Below are 20,743 nucleotides of genomic sequence, written 5' to 3' on the forward strand. Positions count from 1 at the left end.
AAACTTTCTTAAAACAAAATCGGGTTGTATAGTAAAAATTCAGACACCAGCTTACGTGCAAAACCATGCAAGTTTGCAGGATGTTTTAAGTTCCAAGTATAATCCGACAAATTGAGGTTTAACAACCAGTGGCCATGTTTAGTAACTTTCAACATAATGTGCCAAAAACAATTTATGACCATGTGTTGGCATTAAAGTGGCCAACCACACTAATGCAAACATTCCTACTGAACTTGCAGTTAAAGTGGCCAGTTCTTTATGGTAAGAAATTCCACGTGTATTTCAACTACCCATAAAACTATTAACACAAGATCTACAGAAGGCTCCAGATCCCTCACACCCACTAATAAGCAAGGCTCAGGCAAGCAAGACTGTTTTCAGGATTTTATTTCAATCCATTGTACAAAATTTAGGAGGGCTGAACAGCAGCCTGGGTCCTCTGTACAGAGACCCTGGTGTGAGTTTTGGCCAGATGATCAGTGAATTCCTGAAAGAGAACAAATAGTTAGAAATCCAGATCTAATTTGCAAAACAGTGTACAAAAATCAAACATTAGCAGATGCGTACCTGGTAGGGAGACTTGGTGAACACAGTCTCTTTCCAGAGATCAGGGGTCAGATAGCTGTACGTCTTTGATATGGCATCAAAAGTAGCCTTGGCTAAAGAGGAAAGGACAGGAGAAGAAAAAAATCTTAGCATTAAAAAGCTATAATTAAAGAACAAACTTCAGTGAGCACATACTCCAGCCATGTGTTGTTAAACACAAGTGGATTAGAATGAGAAGCATTGAGCAGGGATCTCACATGCACTTAAGACAAGTTAACTTAGAAGCCTCCTTACCAAAGTTGCCCAGGGTGGCCGTGCAGCCTCTGGCAGATGTGTAGCAGTCGTCAATACCAGCCATCATGAGCAGCTTCTTGGGAACAGGAGCTGACACGATGCCAGTACCACGGGGAGCAGGGATCAGACGCACCAGGACTGAGCCACAGCGACCAGTCACCTAGTCACAGTTCGACCATTAGCACAAAGCTAATCACACGTGAATACATCCAATTATTTTATTCATAAAAACAAATTCAGAACCATCTATTTGTTCTTCACCTTGCAGGGGACAGTGTGGGGCTTTCCAATCTTGTTACCCCAGTAGCCTCTCCTGACAGGGATGATGGACAGCTTGGCCAGGATGATGGCTCCACGGATAGCTGTGGCCACCTCTTTAGAGCACTTCACTCCCAGACCAACATGCCCGTTGTAGTCTCCGATGGCAACAAAAGCCTAAAGCAAAACCAACTCATTAATATCAAGTATTTATCAATATCTGAACAGAGTTACACAATGCTCTACTCAAAATCAAGATGTCACCTTAAACCTGGTGCGCTGACCAGCCCTGGTCTGCTTCTGGACAGGCATGATCTTCAGCACCTCATCCTTCAGGGCTGAGCCCAGGAAAAAGTCAATGATCTCAGACTCCTGAAACAGAAAATGAAGCCATGAGAGTTTAGGAAGTTTGGTGACATGACCAAAATATTCCAAGTATTGTCATTTATGATTGTTAGCAAGGTGACATCAAAATAGCCATCAAAATAGAAAGAATAAAAAAAATAAAAATCTACAAGCTGGGTCATATTTATTCAGCCTTCAAATTAACAAGTACTGCCAAAGTAGAGAACACACAATGTAAACGTGTACAGCACTTATACCTCAACGCCAAGGATTTCCTAAATCTGATTGATTATGTGTTGGGTCAACACACAAATTTCTATTAACATGCTCATTCTAAATCATCACTTTGTTAGCTCATAGGTTTAAATTAAGACAGACGTCAGTCAGTTTCAGGGCTTTAAGACACATTATGAAACAAGAATTTGTGGCTGCTATGAACAAGTGATACCAGGAACTAAGAGGTGTTTCACAGATGTTCCACAATATTAACCAAAACCATCAAATGAAGCTTATGACTTGTTCTTTAAGAAAGAAATTGTTAGTATAGGCAAAGCGTTGCGGTAAAGAACAAATAGACTTTGGGGTATACCATTATCGGGAAATAATCAACTTCAGGGTGGTAATGACATCAGCACCCCATCACAGATTATTTTCCTCCAACATCTATCCCCAGGGTTTTTTTTGTTTTTTTTTTACTCTTTATGATCACACTACTGACATTACAGATTAAAAGTTAATCTACAATACAGACAAGGACCTCTCACTCACCTTGATGGGCAGAGAATACAGGTAGATCTCCTCCAGGGACTTGATCTTCATGTCCTTCACCAGACGACCAAGCTTGGTCACAGGCACCCACTAAAATAAAACATGACCAGACAAGTTATACCCTTTTAATTTGGGGTTTTAATGTAGAAAAGGAACAATGATTAAATATTGGAGGAGAAGCCTGTACCTCCTTGTCCTCGGCCTTGCCACCCCGGGCTCCGCGCCCTCTCCCCCGGCCTCTGCCACGACCACGACCGCGGCCCCGGCCGCCAGCACCGAAACCTCCACGGAACCCTCCTCTACCACCGGCGTCGTCCGCCATTTGCTAAACAAAACAATTACAGCATTTTATTATTTTTTGAGCTCATCATACACAAGCCCCGACATAGCCCCATGCTGCATAACGGACAGAGGACTTCGATTACTAGCCAAATATTGGGATTATATATTCTCAAAATATTTAAATTTTATGAGAATACAGCAAAACAATAACCCCTATAAAATAAAATAACCCCCCAATTATATACACGGTGTTTCACAGTATATTGTAAGTAATTTAGCCCGCGTACCCATCTTTAAAAAAAAAAAAAATTGTCAGCTAACTAGTTAGCACTCTGCCATTTCTAAAACCACCCCAACAAATAACTTATAAAGAATGATTTTTATTCAACCGATCCTCGCAATTTTGACGTTGTAATACTATAGATACATTATAAACATATTACATTGCAAAAAGAATACTATATAATTGCGGATTGCAATGATATAAACGGATAAATCCTCACGCAAATACAAGACCATGATCACTTACGTGATGTGTATTCAGGAAGAAGAAGGCTCGAGGAGAGTTCCGGCGGGATTTATTTCAGCACAAGTCTCGCGATATTTCCATCCGGGGGTTGTCGTTGTTCTTCTTCTTGTTTTAATGGCGGTTGGCAAACCAACTAAAGGTGCATTACCGCCATCTACTGGACTGCAGTATGAACAGTAGATTGGCTGAAAAATGTAAATAAAATGGAATAATAATAATACCAAAACAATAATACATAAATAAAAGAAAATAAAGAGATAAATAACTATATACTAGATATTCCTAGTAGAATACTAAAATCTTTCACTTATCCTAGTTTTTTTTTTAAAGATAGTTTATTAGGGGGCGGTGCATTTTCCCAGATGTTTTCCCCAGCAAGTTCTCTAGTGTCATGTTTTGTTTTCCAATCTGCATCTCTAGCTCAGTTCTTTCCTCCTCATACCTTTTGCAGTCTAACAGAATGTGTTTTACTGTCTCTGCAGTGTGTGCAGAGTCCAGTGGGGTGTTTTCCTATTCTGTTTAATGCTAGATTTAAGCCAGCATGACCTATTCTAAGACGTGTAATTATCATCTCTTCCTTTTTGTATAGTATATAGGTGTCATCCGGTGTCAGCTGTGTCTCAGTATTCCTGCCACATTTTATGTGTGTGTCCCTTTATAATGGTTTTGATCTCTGCTCTACTTAACGGTACTTGTATATCAACTGTTTCATGTTTTATCAATCTTTTTGCCAGTACATCCACAGTTTCATTTCCTTCTACCTCTACATGTGCAGGAGCCCAGAAGAAGGAAACATTCAGCCCCTTAGCATGGAGTTTGACAAGCAGATAGAGTATTTGGTAGACAATGTCTTGTCTGCGTGATGTTTTCCCAGACTGTATGCTTGATACGGCTGATAGACTGTCAGAAGCTATAGCAACATCTGGGCTCTGATGATTTTTTTTTTCCAACCACTGCAGTACCAATAGGACTCCTAATAATTCTACAGTGTACACTGATAAATGATCTTTTATTGACTGCTACAGATGGTTTTATGAATCTCCAGGGTGGTACAGTTGGTATCGCCACAATGGGGCTTACTTGTAGCTGACTGAGACCTGCATTTTGTGCCTTTGCATTTCCTAACCATCCAAAGCTATTAAAGTTAGTCCTATAAAACTCTGAGCATTCTTGTAAGATGGTTTTCGTGGGGTGCACCCTGCTATGCCCTTGTAGATTTACCCAATATGCCACCATGATCTTAATCCTCCTGATACACAACGGCATCTCTCCTGTCTCAACCTGTAATGCAGTCACTGGTGATGATTTAAATGCTCTAGTACAGATCCGGAGTGCTTGTGCCAGTTCCACTTCAAGCTTTTTAAGATTTGATTGTGATGACGACATATATGCTAGGCAGCCATAATCAAAGGCGGCCCTCATAAGAGCCTGATATATATTTCTGAGCAATGCCCTACTTGCTCCCCTGTCTCGCCCTGACAGACATCTCAGAACATTATTAATCTTTTTACATTTTTTCTTAATTTTATCAGTATGTGGACCCCAGGTCAGCTTCTCATCAAAGAGCACTCCTAAGAATCTCACAGCCTTGACCTGTTCAAGATCTAGCCCATATAATTTAAGTGGTACTGTTTTATGACGTTTAGAAAAACATATACCTTGTGATTTTGAAATTGATAGTTTAAATCCCCATTCATTTGCCCACTGTTCTACTTTCCCTATTGCATGTTGCATTTTCTTCCTTAAATATTCTATATTCCGACCCCTAACCCAGAGTGCCCCATCATCCGCATAAAGCGACTTACCTATATTTTCTCCAACCTGATCAAATATGTCATTAATCATAATATTAAACAGTATTGGGCTACATACACTGCCTTGTGGGATACCATTTTCCACTGCATATCTATTTGAATACTCTGCACCTACTCTAAATTCTATTGTTCTCCTATTCAGAAAGTCTAATACCCAATTATATATCTTACCATTTATTCCTAATTTGTCAAGTTTAATTAGAAGTCCATCCTTCCAAAGCATTTACACTTTCTTTGTTAGTCTGAGCTTCCCTAACTTCTGACTCTAGGCATAATATAGAGTCCATTGTGCCCCTCATTTTATGAAATCCTGACTGATACGGTGAAAGATGACCTTTACTTTCTATATAGTGATCTAACCTATCTGTAACCACCCTCTCCATAGTTTTGCCTAACTGTGACGTTAATGCTATGGGTCTATAGCTTGCTGGATCTGACGGGTCTTTTCCAGGTTTGAGTATTGGAACTAAAACTGCCTGTTTCCATGTTAGTGGGATTTTTCCTGTATTCCATACCATATTGAACAGTCTTAATACTACATCAAGTGTGATGTCTCTCATGTGACCTAACATGCTATAGCATATACCGTCTTTCCCTGGTGCCGTTTGCCGTGCATTTGATATGGTCCTTTTTAATTCAAATAGAGTAAATGGCAAGTCCAACTCTCCCCCTGATGTAGTCCTTCTTTCCACTATCCCTGGGTTTTGGGCAAGTGTCTGATCTCTACACTGCTTAGCTGTTGAGGATAGGTTTTCAGTACTGTGGATCTTCACAAAAGATTTTACCAAAAGTTCAGCTTTTTCTGCATTGCTAATCGCATTTATATTATTGCTACTTAACACTGGTATTTCTACATTGTTTCTTATTCCACTCATTTTCCTAATTGTTCTCCATATGTCTGACAGCTGGGTTTCTCTTCCAATTTTATTGCAGAATTGTCTCCAATATACACGTTTGGCTGATCTAACTGTTTTCCTAACTACTGCTTGTGCCCTTTTATAGTTAATCAAAGCTACCAGTGTATGGTGAGCTTTGAGTTGCCTAAAAGCTTTATTTCTATTTTTAATTACTATACTACAGCTCTCATTTCACCATGGTACGCTCTTTCTTCGTTCATTTCTTGTCTTTTTAGGAATTGTTCCTTCAGCTGTTTGTATAATTGCCGTAGTCACTTTTCTGTTCATTTCTTCTACATCTGTAATATCCTTATTCACTAATTCCACACATTTTATTTCACTCAGCATTTGGAAAATCTGCCAATCAGCTTTATCTAACCTTCACCTTGGTGTTCTCACTTCGCTATCCTGGCGTATCTCTACTCCAATCGTGGTTATTATTGGATAGTGATCACTACCTACTCTCAACTGGTCTAAAACCTCCCATGTGCTGATTCCTGCAGTTTCAGTTGTCATTATTGTCAGATCAATAGCACTTTCTGTGTTATGTGAACTACTATACCGTGTGCCCTTCCCGTCATTAACACAAACCAAGTTTTTATCGTCTATAAATTCCTCTATTACTGATCCATTTATATCTGTGTTCTTACTCCCCCATATTGTGCTGTGTGCATTAAAATCCCCACACCATACTATTTTCCCTTGTGTCAACCCACATACTGCATTCAGTGTATCAGTGCTCAGTCTATTACAGGGATTATAAAAGTTGACTATCATTATACTGTCTTTTCCTGTCCATATTTTGACTACCACAGATTCATGTTCTTTTCCTTTATTGATTAGGTTATATTTCACATCATTTCTTACAAAAGTTGCTACCCCTTCACCTTTACCCGTTTCCCTATCGTTTCTGATTGTAGTATATCCATAAATTACAGTCTAACTGTGGTTTTAACCACGTCTCTTGCACACATATTACATGAGGTTTATCTAACAGATCAGTCACAAACTTTTTGAATTATTGTCCATTAGCTATAAGACTCCTGGCATTCCACTGCAGTATAACTAGGATCATGAAGAGCCACCAGCCCATGACTGAGAGATTCCTGCAGTTAACATTTCTTCCACTCCTTCACAGCTGAGTCCTTTAATACCAAGGTATTTTTCAGCTGATTTAACTATTATTTTGATCTTTTCAGTCCTTCTCTCGGTCTGTGCTGAGCAATTTATAACCTCAACCATAAACAACACAAATTCATTCTTGCTCATAATTAGCATATCTTTCTTTACTGCAATCTTTTCACAGCCCCCCAAGGTCTATCTTTATTTCCTGCTTTATAGTCCTTTCTTTCACCAGACACTTTCTTTACTGCTTCCGCATACGTTAATTCTTGCAATGTCTTCACTCGTTGCACCTCCACTGACTTCTTGCTATCATACGGTAAGCTGAGCTGTGCTCTCCTCCGCAGTTGCAGCATTTGAGCTTTACTCCTTCTCCACACTTCCCGTACTCATGTTCACCTGCACACCTACCACATCACTGTTTGCCCTTACATATTGCTGCTACATGGACATATTTTTGCCATTTAAAGCATCTCAGTGGTGGAGGAATATATGGCCTGACCTCATAGCTCATATATCCTATGTACACCTTACTTGGCAGTCTAGAGTCGTCAAACTTAATCATCACAGCCAAGCTGTCACATTTCTCCCCATTTCTACTTGTGTTAAGACTAGTTGCTTCTAGTACTTTTGCCACTGAGATATTGTCTTTTATTTGTTCCTCTGTAACACTTGTAGGTATCCCTGAGATGACTCCTCAAACCCATTTTTTATATCCAATCAACGAACAGTGAACTGTCTTACCATCTATTTTATTCAGTTGCATGGCTTTCCCTTGCTGGGCTTTATTTCTACAACTAATCAGTAGAGATCCACTTCTCAATATTTTAGCACTTTTGACCTCACCCAGTAGTTTATCGATTTTGTTAGATGAACCGAACTGCACTCACCAAACGTTATCTCTTCTTGAATTAATTTTATGATTACTTTGTGTTCCTCTTCCTGTTTTGTTGCTAAGCTAACACTTTGCTCGTTATCTGTTTCCTTTGTGTTAGACATTCTCTTTTCCTTTTTTTCTGTTTTCTCGATCGTACTATGTTGCATACACTCCTATCTCTCCCACCATCTTCTTCAAACCCCATCTCACTTCCTGATTCGTCACTTCCTTCTGCCATCTCCTGCCCACTCCGACCAACCTCCTTGGGTCCCGTTTCCATCCGGGTTGTTGTTGCTATCTGACACCTTCTAATGGCAGCTCGAAGACGTTTGCTCCCTGACTGCTAAAAGTCCCTCTTACATCTCAAATACATTTTAATTTCATTAATAAACAACCAAGGAACAAAATGAAATAACTAACAGGCATATGTTTAAATACCACCAATGTTCTAACATCTTTATTACTAAACAAATCTAGTAACAACTCTGCTGAGAAGCGGTGGTATATTCTGACCAGCCACCACAACACAGTCTGAGCTGCTCAAACTCATATTTACCAGCTAATATTAGTGCTGGTAGAAAGGAAACTGCTCTCTACTTGTAGACAAGTTGTTTTAAAATTTCAAACATTTACAGATTGCCTCGCAATTTTTGTGCTTTTTTGTGGGAAAACTACTTGAATTGGCAAAATTGCATCTTTCGCAGTGATGTTTGTTGATAAATGAGACTTTTTAGCTGTACTCATGTTCAACACACATGAATCGAAGTGATGATGTCACATGATGCATCTTGGCCCAAATCTACAGTAATTTAGAAAAATTGCAAGATCCTACGAATATTGCAGTTTCTTTAATTTTGCGTTAAGTTCTGCAATCGCAAAAATCCTGGAGGGACTGCTTAACACTGATATTATGGAAATTTGATTAAAACAATATTTCATTACACATGTTTTTGTTCTAAGGGATTCAGCCAAAAACTACTATTGGGTAGTTCATTGGTCAAAACTTTTTGAACGTTTTTAGTATTCCTGATATATCAGTTTGAGCATCAGAATCATACTGAAACGCTTAATTCATTCGATCACCTACAAATTTGTCCTGGTTAGAGTCACGGTAGTCTCACAAGTCAGACCATTAGCTAAAACACCAAGTGGCATGTTTTCAAGAAGAGGGAGAAAACAGGCCTAGGAGGAACCGTGAAATTCTACAAAAGTAACCACTGCTCAGCATTGAACCAGTAACTCTTGGAAGATGAAGCAACAACACTATCCACTACGCCAACTCACCACTGCAGCAGGCTTTAGCTAAAGTTTAACAAACTTATTCAATGGATTAATTAACTAAACAACGTTTACACAGAAGTCTTTAAACATGAGGAAGCTCTACTTTTTTCATGGCAGACAACAACATGGGGAACAGTACTGTTCACTGCATGTTCTATTAAATGCACATCTTAAGCGGTCCATACAGGATTTCGCTGAGGTTTTTTTGTGACTGTTGAAGCCAAAAATGCTTCCTTGTACTGCAGCTTTTTTTTAAAAAATGGGCGATGCAATTTACAGTGTTTTGGGGCGGGGTTGGTGGGGGGTTGCAGACAGCTACTTGAATTGGTGAAATTGCAATTGCATGAAATTATTTTGCAGGTTCTTTCGCAGTGATTTTTGTTGGTAAATGACACCTTTTAGCTGTACTCATGTTCGAAGCTAGAGAATCAAAGGGGGCTTTGGATGAATGGTGTTGTGATGATGTCATATGGCGTGCTGTGATGATGTCACATGGTGTGCTGTGATGATGTCACATGGTGCATTTTGGCCCAAATCTGTGGAAAATATTGCGAATATTTGCGGAGATCCTTGATTTTGCATTATCATCCTGGAGGGACTGAATAAGGAAGTTGGAAAATAACTGCTCACAAAGATAGCTACCAGTATGATCAGCTCAGCTATGTTTTGGCAGCTGGTAGCTGGTCAGACCAAGCTACTGTAGAATTTTCTGCAGGGAAAATATTTATATAGTAGGCTATATTATTTCCAAATATTCTTAAAATTTACCAATCATGTCAAAATAGAAATCATTTCATAACCATCAATTTTTCACAATCTGTTACTGCACACCATCAAACAAAACACAACATACTATATATGGCATGTGGTTGTAGCTCATAAGCCCTCAGATGATGCATTCCTTTAACCTTGTACTCTCACTAGAACTGCTTGTATGAGTTGTTCTGTGGCCAGGTGTGCAGAAAGAACACTGTTTGTCGCTCATGTAATAGAACTGCTAACAGCTAACAGCTATAGTACACTGAATATAAAAACAGACAACAAATGCATGTGACCCTGGTAGCAGTATATACTGTTTACATAATGAAAAGAGTCTTATAGTGGGTACCAATGAATATTACACCACAGCACTGTTGAATTCTCAAATCTCAGAATCTCCAATCTCAAATTCTCAAAGATCAGTTCTGACAATAGTTTCAGCTTTCTAATTTTTAGGTGAGCATTAGTATTGGAACAGATAGTCGTAAAGTAAATAACACAATATTTGGTTGCATATCCTTTGAGAAACTGGTAAGGGAGCAACTGCTGTTTTAACATTTGTAAGAGTAACTAACTTGTTTTTGACATTCAACAACAGGAAACATAACTATAAAAAGATTTTTAAAAAAGAATGGCATTTCAATCTCTTATTTAATGTTACCTTTCACAAATTGATGTGGCAGAAAAGTAATGAAAAACACGTTAGAATGCGCTGTTATTGGAAAATAATCACCTTTTTGGTGGTAATGGCGCTTCACTTTATGTCTGGCTGCATCACACCACCCTATTGTTGATTATTTTCCTATGACAGCACTCCCTGTATATATAGGATATATATTCTATATATATAGGATGCCTGAGACAGTTCAGTTTAACTGTTGGGAACGTGCAAAATATAAAGCTTAGTCTTCACCAGGAATGTGAAAGTGTGATGATTATGAAATGATTGGAGCAAGGCATGGAGATTTCCGTTCTGGCGCATAAAAGCTCTTTGATACTGAAAATTTCCATGACACCTAGAATATTGCATTTAATGAAAACATACTATTACTAACTATTACTATAACTGATGATAACACCCGCTGTAAATGATATTATACTTAATGATTAAAATAAGCCTATGGGTTTTATTCCATTATTGTAAACAGCAATCACACACTATTGTTATTGTTGTTGTTGTTGTTGTTTTGTCTTTGTGTGCTTTTTACCCATTTAGAGATCTGATATGAATCTTCTGAAATGCACCCAAGTCCTTTTTGAATTTACATAATCAGGCCTGTGACTGCCTAATAGCACTGATACAAACAGGCCACAACACACCTGTATGTGTGTATATATGTGGCAGCCTGTGAAAACCCATTGGTTGTTGTTGTGGCTGGATACGGGCAAACAGTCAAAAAGAGAATTAAAAAAAATGTTTTGGCCAAAATTGCACTTTTTTTCTGCTTGTAACATTCTCCTCAACTTTATGAAACCACAAATATTCTTCATCAAAATGAAAAGGATTTTAAAACATTTCTTTTCTAACTTTCATGGTAGAGCCAAAGGGGTCCAGAACTACACTACCCATCAGCCCCAGCATGTCACATGTCACATGTCACTCATATATCCTGTTTCACCTTGAGTAACACCACTATTTAAGTTCTAGTTTTTCAGGGTCTCATTATTGTCAAGCTTCTGTTGCTGTTGTATTGGTTGTTGTGGTGTGTGCCACAGTATCGCTTATAGTCTGTATGTTTTTTGCCCTGTATCTGCATTTCATGTTTATGGTTCCGGTTTGTACTTCACATAATTAAATAATCTGCACTTGTGTCCACCTCCTCTTCAATTCCTGACAGTAATGAAAAAGATCAGGTGAAAAGATCAGGTGGGGTAAGGGGACAGTTTAATAAATGCAGCAATACATGCAATCAGTCTGCATAAAGATGTCTAAAAACTAAGATTTCCTCTCACAATTTTCGGCCTTGCTCAACTTGTCTGATAGCTATGTGCAATAACAAAATGGAAAATCAGTTCTGTTTGTAATCACATACTGGCTCTCAAAATGTCTGTGATCTTTAAATGCAGTTTTCTCCCTTTTCACTTTTGAAAACACTAGAACTTTATGCCTGATACATGGAAAAGGGAAATGCATTTCAGTTCAGGAAAGCCTGTAGTTTCCAGTAATATAAATAGATGAAAATGTCATAATTTCACCATGTGATGGGTTTTCCCAGGCACACATGTGTTCTTCTGCCTTTGGTATGTATTGTGCTCTACATTTACTGCAAATTATCTTTTGTTTAATTATACACCTTTAACAGAAAAAAATGTTATATCCATTCTTATACATTTAGCAACTAGTTAACTTTTTTAAGCTAAATTTACTTCAGGAGTAGCACTGGACAGATTAATAATTAAAAAAAAAACTTGTATAACTTTATCACAGAGAAGTAAAAATAAACAAATAACTGGAAATATTTAAAAGAGACAATGAAGCACTGTGGAGATGTGAAACAGAGAATATCACTCGGCATCACCACAACACACAATGGCTCCAGTTTCACATTTGAAATTATATATATATATATATATATATATATATATATATATATATATATATATATATATATATTAGATATATTCTCAGTTTGGCTTCTAATAGTATAGATTAGGACAAAGGAGCAAGAACTGGTTCCCAAGTTGAATGTTCCTCTTTCCTTCACTTATGTTTTGATTCTTTTGTTCTTTGTGTACTATACAGCAGAGGGCTCTTGGTGCTTTGAGCTGATGTTTTATCGAGCCCTTTTCATGTTTTGGTATACGTCTTCTCTCTCAGTGCGGGACTGTGGATTTTCAACCTGTAAAAGAAACAGAGATATTAAAGCATGCAGTCCACACATTTAGTTTATACGTTGGCCTCTTATTTGAGTGGATCAGAATGATGAAAAAACCTTGTTTTCTTGTGAAACTTCAGTGGACGTGTTTTTCTTGATTCTTCGCAAGTTCCTCTTGCTGTACAGTTCTTGCACCACAGCTCCGAAGTGAACTCTCCTGGTTGAGTCATCCTGAGATGTGTAACAGGAAAGAACTTTTTCAACACAGCTAGATTACTTATAACACCAGATACATACAGAGGTGAATAGAAGACCCACTCAAAATATTGACTTTGAGGAAAAAGTATAGTTTAAACATACCTCAGATTCCTATTTCACACCATAACCATATCAGTGACTGAGTTTTGTTAAAGCAAACAAACAAACATTACAAGCAGTGATATACAGCTGTAGTAATGATGTGGATGAGGGAGTGAATTACAGAAAGAACAAAATGGGTTAATTGGACCAAAAGGAAAATAAGGGTCTATAACTAAATTATGAAAGACACCAGGAAGCTAATCTAGGCTACTAGATTTAAAGCCCCTTAAACCATTTTTCAAAAAAAGCTAATTGAATTGACAAAGAACTATGTCCTCTATTACATGCGTATTGGCACCTGTGCAACAAGTTTCCACTAGATTTAAGTCACAAGCATGCAACACTATAATGTGATCTCGGTAAGAAATAACACACAAGGGGCCATGCTGTTTTAGGAACATAATCCATGACTGTGTGGTGTGTTACAGCATAATGTAAAGCATCAAAGTGGATTATTTTCCTATGAAAACATAAACTGAAGTGTGCTATTTCTCTTCTACTTCATCAAGTACAATTTGCAATTTGTTAATGAATGACAGGTCACATTTTTAAACCATTTATAGTTCTATTTAATCATATGGAATGTCTGTTAATTAGGCTACTGTTATCAGTTACCCTATAACCGATATAAACAGTCATTCCCTATTCCCTCACTAGCACCCCCCCCCTTTTCAAATGTAATAAGACAAAAAAAATGCACAAAAAAAAACGAAACAAAACATCAACCCAAAATTATTAGAATTAATACTGTATTAATATAAATCTTTCATTTATGTTCGAGCTGGAACTATGGGTAGAAGCATGCTTTTATAGCACCTTCTGACTTGAGGTTCAACTCAACTTGAGGTTCTGATTCAGAATTCAACAGCACTGAGTATTAATTAATTAATAATAATAAAATGTCAAATGTAGCAGTACCTTGCCCTGGCTTTGTCTTTGTCTTCCTTTTAACAGCTTGACTCGTCCACTCTGAATAATTGAATTTACTCAGTTTAGGTTGGTTGAATGTGATATGGCAAGTGACATTTTATAAAGTCCTTATGTATTTATTTAAATAATAATTAATACATATTGATACACTTTACCTTTATAAAGATGACGAGAGCCAGGATTATTAAACAATAGAGGGACAGTATAGCCACCAGTGTGAACAGCAGAACTTGTCCAGTGTTATATTCATTCTCTGAATATAAAGAAGAATTTGAAGATAGATTAAACAATGATTGAAAATTCAACATGTCTTCTGTGACACAGCAAGCCATTTTACCTTTCACTGTCAGTGTTGTGCCAGTCCCAATAGCCTGTGCGCCACTGTTTGCTGCAACTCTGTCAGACACAGCGCAGTAATACACGCCATCATCACTGTGTGAGAGCCAGTTGATGTGTAGGTCTGTGCCTTGCAATCTATACTTTGTTGGCTGATTCTTTATACCCAGTTGATAATAGGAGTCTGTCTTGAACACATACCATAGCATGTCAGATGTGCTTTCTGGGCAAGACATGTTGACGTGGCAGGAGATGGAGATTGACTGGTTGAATCTCCCATGAAGACGCTCCTGTGGCTGTGTGATATTTATAATGCAGCTGTTCACTGAGAGTCCTGTAATAGAAAGATCCAAAAGTGTTCCATTCCCTGTTTACTCACACCTTCCAGGTAACTGTTACAGTAAATACATCCAGTATACTTCCAAGGAACATGAAATATTTTAAATAAGATGATCACTTAAAGGAAAAATCCACCCTGAACAACTTGCATATTAATCTTTATACTTAACACGACCTTCAATTGGCAGCCAAGATTTATTCTGTAATAAAAGAATGAAGTTTACCCTTTTATAGTTAAAAATATGTCTTTCATTAGCATTTTCACTTTAACAGTTTCCTACATTACTGAGTGGTGTCAGTGGGATTTAGCCCTTGTTTTATCTCTGCCTAAAGAGAGTGATAGAGAGCAGCAGCGCTTTAGTTCTTTAGTCTGTCCAGCTCTCTCATCTCCTCATCTGTACACTTGGTTGCAAAGCTTTTATTTTCATACTAATACCTTCATTAACACCATCATGCTTGTCATCATAGATTACTGACAAGTGAGAAAATAAGTACAACCCATGGAAATGGTTGGCTTTTTTGACATATTTGGAAAAGCAAACATTTGATCATCTTTGAAACAGTGCCTATTAATAAAGTTGATATACTTGAACAAAACCACAATGAAAATTAGCTTTTTCAGTTAAAATATTAAACAGACATATCAATAGATGTGATATTCTTCTGTGGAAAAAGAAAGTACACCCTTGACCTCAGAAGCTAGTATTGCCCCCTTTAGCAGAAATAACTGTTTGACGCTCGTGAATCAAAAATAATAATAACTGTAATTGAAATAATTTTCCACCAGGCTTGCTGGAATTTTTGACTACTCTTCCATGCAATATTCTTTCAGTTGCAAGATGTTTGAGGGTTTTCTTGCATGTACTGCCCGTTTCAAATCCCCCCACAACATTTCAATAGGATATAAATCCGGGCTTTGACTAGGCCATTCCATAACTCTGCATATCTTCTATTATATATATAAAGAGCCATTACTTGGTGGATTTGCTAGTGTGCTTAGGATCATTATCCTGTTGGAAGGTCCTTTTGGTTCAACTTCAATTTTGGACAGATGGCTTCACATTATCTTCAAGCACTATTTGATATGATGCAGAATTCATAGATGAATCAGTGAATGCAAGCTGTCCAGTCCCTGAGGCACTGAAGCAACCCCAAACCATAACATTTCCACCACCGTGCTTCACAGTTGGTATGAGGTGCTTCTCCTGAAAAGCTGTCTTTGGTCTGCGCCAAACATGTCTGCTGTTACTGTGACCAAACTCTATCTTTTATTTGTCTGTCCAGAGCACATTATTCCAAAAGGCCTGGTCTTTGCCTATATTCTCATTGGAAAGGCTTTTTTTCCTGGCTTTTCCAGGCTTTTTTTCCTGGCACGTCTCCCATACAGGGCACATCACATCTCTTTCTGATTGTAGAAGCATGCACTATGACACCAACAGTTGCAAGACTTACTAGCAGATCCCGTGATGAAATTTTGGGTTTCCTGGAGACTTCTTTTTGCATCAGTTGGTCTGTTCTTGGGCTGAATTTGTTGTTTGAAATCTGCGCCATTTCTAGATTATTTTCCTTACAGTAGAATGATGTATTTCAAATAATTTGGAGATCTTTTTAAATCCCTTGCCAGATTCATAGGCATCCACAACCTTTTTTCTGAAGGCCTTACAGAACGCTTTAGATCTTGCCATGTGTGGCACACCAAACACCTCAATAGCAAAGGGAACAACAGACACTAGATATGAGAGGGGTATAAATGAGACAGGTTCCACCTGCACTCCCTAAACAGGTTCTATCACCCAATCTTGAACACTTGATTTGAAGGTGTGATAAATGTATCGGCGTACTTACTTTTTCCATGTGACTGATCAGTTTTTTTGTTAATTAAAATTGTGAAAATTACTACAAAATGTCGATTTTATGTATCATTTGATAGAGTGTATCAACTTTATTAATAGGCATGGTTAATTATTATTATTTCCATGGGGTGTACTTATTTTTTTACATGACTATAGGGTGACAGTGTTGTACAGCTGCACTGCATTCTGTAACTTGGTGTCCAGCATTTGCTGTCCCCACTACATCTACACTGGATTTCTCATGACTATGGCATTGAACATTGCTGGAAATATTGAATAAGAAAATAAACTCTTACTCTTTTTCTTTTAAGAGGTAACAGCAAAATTTTACCATCTCAAACATCCATTATGTTTGAGATCCTTTAAATTTTTTCACCTAATAAACTCCATTGTAACTGTACTAGCAGTGCTACCGTGTGACATCAGCACAATACTCAACCACTAACAACACATAGGAACAACAAAGTACAGCATCGACCAACAAATTAGCAAGAGAATAACTAAACACATAACAAATGTTACAATATAAACATATATAATGGGTTTGAGGGTGGAATTTCCTTTAATATGTTCACATTTGCATTTGAGTAGGTTAAACAACAGATATTCCAGCATTACTTGTTGGTTGGAAATTATGGTGTTTCATTAATCATTTTCAGGATTTTTTTTTTTTTAAATCCACCCATCAACATTGACAAATCTCAATGTCTTATTACACTGCTTGCATCATATTCCAATTTAAGAAATCTAGTGAATGATTTACACGTTTTTAACAAGTTGCAAAGTTTCATGTCTATATCAAGTAATTTCTCTATACTTTAGTCCCAAAGTTATGTTGTAAAGAATTTAAGTATTAAAATACTCCATAACTTTTCTTCTTAAACATCAAAGTAAAGTTTTCAGCTTCTTACCTGGGGTAAAGGTGAAAATTAACAGGATGTAAAATAAATGGTAAAGGACCATTTTCATTATAAGTTTGGTTGAAAGTATCCGTCCTTGTAAGTTCTTTTAGAGTTGCTGACAAACTGAATGTTTGATAAAAGAGAGAAGTGGTGTCTATGACCCTTCCTTCCTCTCTAACAGTGTGAACTATGCTATGAATTTACTTCATCATATGCCTGTGCTGAGTAACCCTTTAGTACACATGTAAGTAAAGAAAAAAATAATGTCATGAAAGTCATGAAATTTCCTGGCAAGAACGTATGTTTTAAATGGCACAACTGATAATATATAAAGATAATATATTGTCTAAAAATCAATTATGTACATATAGATTGAAAAAACAAAAATTAAGGCTAGGGGTCACAGTGGCTTAGTGGTACTCTGGTTTCCTCCCCCAGTACCATATGTAGAATAAACGGTATGGAAAATGGATGGATGGATGGAAATTAAGGCTATGTCTTAATAATGTTAGCTAAATGTTAAAATGCTTATGTACTGGCTATTAAATAAACATTGCCACAGATTCTTCAGGGGCTTCTTTAAAAACAAAGGCCACCGTGTCATTGAAGCAGCCTGGCATTTTTAAAATCTGTGGTCCTCAACCTGAAGTACGTGACTCTTACTTTAGATACTTCCTTTCAAATATCCAGGGTTCTGCATCTGTATTGTAAGAAACAATCGTGGCTGTTCGCATTTGGGAAATAAATACAGCATATTGTTTGCATCATTCAGATGACTTCAGTGCCTATTATGAAGCTGGGCGAATGCTTTAATTGGTAGATGTCTCTGATTGAGTGAATGTTGTTGATATCAGTTGCTGTTTACTGCAATGAGAGCAGAATTGAAAGCAGCCTGTGTTTGTGTAGGGTGTGTTTCAGGCTGTTAAATCATGCACTTGAAATTTGTTAGTGCAAACAGATCTGCATTCAGTCTAGCAGCAGTGAGTGAATGAGTTATAAGCCAGGTCTATTATGGGCTTCACATTTAATTAATAAAAAGAGAGAAATTCTGGAAGAGAAGACACAACCTGAGAATGTTGGCTTTACTTTATAGTATAGCAGTTTAACTGGTATTGTACAGAGCCCGGTATTTTTTTCTTTCACTGTATTGCTATCATTATGCCATTTACTGTCATACTTTGGTACATTTGCTAATTATCTCATCAGCTCCCTCTGTAGGATTTGTAATCGGACTCGCTTTTTATAGGTTTTTGCACTTACAATAAATATGTCAAAACTTTCCTATATAGCAAAAGAGGGATGGACCAATGCTGGTTGTTCATGGCCATATGTGTGTGTGTGTGTGTGTGTGTATGGAATAAATGGGATTTGTTAATTCAAATCTGGTTGAAATGATGAAACTATACCTCAGACATGAGATACAATTGGATTGCAATTTTACACCAGGCTACATTCTGACCTATTTAGAAGCTGCACAAGCATTAAATATTGTTGGTTGTGTTCTGGCCCATTTTTGGCCCAGATTCCAAATGCTGTTAAATTTGTCATTGTCTTAACTGACCAGCATATGCTTGTACTTAACGATATTTATCCCTAGAATTGTCTGTAATCTGTGAGATTCTGTGTCAGTGAGATGTAAAGTGTTGGTGAGCTGGAGCCAGATTCTGCTAGCCCTGACCCTCAGTGTCCACTCACTGATAGTGAACCTGTTCACTATCTACTCAGATATAAACATGCACTCAGATAAACTATGTGGAATGATTTAGAAGGGTAGGTGACACCCACACACACACTCTTCGATGTGGTTCACTGTAGTCTGGGGACTCCCAGGGGTTTGTGATCAGGGGTCTGTGGTGGAAATCACAACTGACCATTATCATAGTTACTATATTTTTTATTGACTTCTTAAAATTACTATCCTATTTGACTAGCTGCTTGAATTAAATGGATTTAATGCAAAGCTCAATAACAATAACAAGTAGTCTTATAAAAAAAAAAGTCACTTGAACTGGTATCCTGTCATTGGAAAGTTCAGGAGTAGAAGGTTCTAGGGCTTAAATAAATAGCCAAATTATTATTGCACACTTAATACAGTACAATAATGAGTCTAATATTTGTATAGTTGGATGGTGTTCATAAAAATGTACTGGCGGCTCAGTGGATTTTACAGTCAAAGGGGTCCTTGGCTACAAAACATTTGAGAACCCACTACTGGATCTATAGAACAGACATAACCAAATCCTCTCCTCGAGATCTTGTCCCAATGATATCTAATGTAGCAGGACAACATGTGCAGCTCACCAATGAGAAACAACAGATCATTATTTCTGTTTATTAAACACTGCTGAGGAGATGCACTGAGACATTTTGGTCCATCATCAAAAAACCTGCATAAGTGTGGTGGGAAGTTGGCAGCAACATCTGGGGTGCCATTAATTCATTACATGTTCCTGAACCCCTGCTGAGAAGGAAAGTAATAATGATGCAGAAATGAAACAAACAAATGATATGGAGATTCAAGCTGTTTTTAAGCATTTGCTATTAAAATGTTTTTATCTTTCTAGAAGTTTTTTTTTCTATTTGTTTGATGTTTGTTTAAATGTTAATTATGGCTTTTGAATTCCAACAGGTAATTACAGCTTGCTACAGACCATGAAGGAGAGGGAGTCTCACCACACACTTAAAAGGAGTAAACACGCCTCACAGCGCACCCCATACACACAGCCTGCTAATGCATGCATGCATGACTGCACATTTCTACAATAAATTCACTATTCCTCTTCCATTTTGATACGTCTCGATTACACAATCAGTCCCTGAAGGTGTTCGTTTTTGTCCCTCTATTATCCCAAAGATACCAGATGTTTTTTTAAAGTTCTCTGTCAGTTTTACCCAGCCACAATACATCTTTATTATTTATTAAAAAATACAAGATATATGCATTTAAAAAAATTCACTCTGTTTTACTTCCTTTTTATTTAAGTACAAACATACAATGGATATAAAAATTCTACACACCCCTGTTAAAATGGCAGGTTTTTGTGAAGTGAAATAACATCATATAAAATTAAATTAAAAACTATCAGAACCATTTTAGGGGGAAAAAAATGTAAAATAAAAAAATAGTTGCATAAATGTGCACACCCCTAAACTGATACTTTTTTAAAGCACCTTTTGATTTTATTACACCACTCAGTCTTTTTGGGTAAGAGTCTGTCAGCATGGCACATCTTGACTTTTATCATTCTTTCTTGCAAAAACATTCTACATCCATTAAATTGTAGGGGCAACTCCTTGCACACAGCTCACTTCAGTTCACCCCACAGATTTTAGATGGATTCAGGTCTGGGCTCTGGCTAGGTTATTCAAAAACATGGATTTTCTTTTGGTTAAGCCATTCCTTTGTTGATTTGGATGTATGATTTGGGTCATTGTC

At 37.4% G+C, this 20,743-nt stretch overlaps 2 protein-coding genes across 2 annotated transcripts; both read right to left on the reverse strand.

Annotated features, from left to right (window-relative positions):
- Positions 1 to 370: 370 nt before the first annotated feature.
- On the reverse strand, positions 371 to 3,105 carry rps2 (ribosomal protein S2). The gene is made up of 8 exons (XM_053611866.1): positions 3,023 to 3,105; positions 2,399 to 2,536; positions 2,212 to 2,301; positions 1,363 to 1,470; positions 1,102 to 1,275; positions 841 to 1,000; positions 568 to 659; positions 371 to 487 (listed from the first exon to the last, which is right to left on the reverse strand). The coding sequence occupies exons 2-8, from the start codon at positions 2,531 to 2,533 to the stop codon at positions 410 to 412; spliced, it is 837 nt and encodes a 278-aa protein (XP_053467841.1). The 5' UTR covers positions 2,534 to 2,536; positions 3,023 to 3,105; the 3' UTR covers positions 371 to 409.
- A 9,267-nt stretch (positions 3,106 to 12,372) lies between these two features.
- On the reverse strand, positions 12,373 to 17,446 carry si:ch211-139g16.8 (immunoglobulin superfamily member 6). Its single transcript, XM_053611892.1, has 6 exons — positions 17,317 to 17,446; positions 14,215 to 14,547; positions 14,033 to 14,130; positions 13,866 to 13,916; positions 12,705 to 12,818; positions 12,373 to 12,611 (listed from the first exon to the last, which is right to left on the reverse strand). Exons 1-6 carry the CDS (start codon positions 17,372 to 17,374, stop codon positions 12,546 to 12,548), a joined length of 720 nt encoding a protein of 239 aa, XP_053467867.1. The 5' UTR covers positions 17,375 to 17,446; the 3' UTR covers positions 12,373 to 12,545.
- Between the last annotated feature and the right edge of the window lie 3,297 nt (positions 17,447 to 20,743).

Source organism: Ictalurus furcatus, chromosome 2, assembly GCF_023375685.1.
Source record: "Ictalurus furcatus strain D&B chromosome 2, Billie_1.0, whole genome shotgun sequence".
In the NCBI taxonomy this organism is placed as follows: domain Eukaryota; kingdom Metazoa; phylum Chordata; class Actinopteri; order Siluriformes; family Ictaluridae; genus Ictalurus; species Ictalurus furcatus.

What these genes read in the sequence shown, in the direction of transcription:
- si:ch211-139g16.8 (XM_053611892.1), bottom strand. Translation starts at nt 17,374, where the DNA reads ATGAAAATGGTCCTTTACCATTTATTTTACATCCTGTTAATTTTCACC. An exon ending in AAAGACAAAGCCAGGGCAAG is followed by an intron (nt 12,819 to 13,865) that starts GTACTGCTACAT and finishes TACACATCTCAG; the next exon opens with GATGACTCAACCAGGAGAGT. An exon ending in AAGTTTCACAAGAAAACAAG is followed by an intron (nt 12,612 to 12,704) that starts GTTTTTTCATCA and finishes TTTCTTTTACAG; the next exon opens with GTTGAAAATCCACAGTCCCG.
- rps2 (XM_053611866.1), bottom strand. Translation starts at nt 2,533, where the DNA reads ATGGCGGACGACGCCGGTGGTAGAGGAGGGTTCCGTGGAGGTTTCGGT. An exon ending in GTCAGCGCACCAGGTTTAAG is followed by an intron (nt 1,276 to 1,362) that starts GTGACATCTTGA and finishes GTTTTGCTTTAG; the next exon opens with GCTTTTGTTGCCATCGGAGA. An exon ending in GGCCACCCTGGGCAACTTTG is followed by an intron (nt 660 to 840) that starts GTAAGGAGGCTT and finishes TTTCCTCTTTAG; the next exon opens with CCAAGGCTACTTTTGATGCC.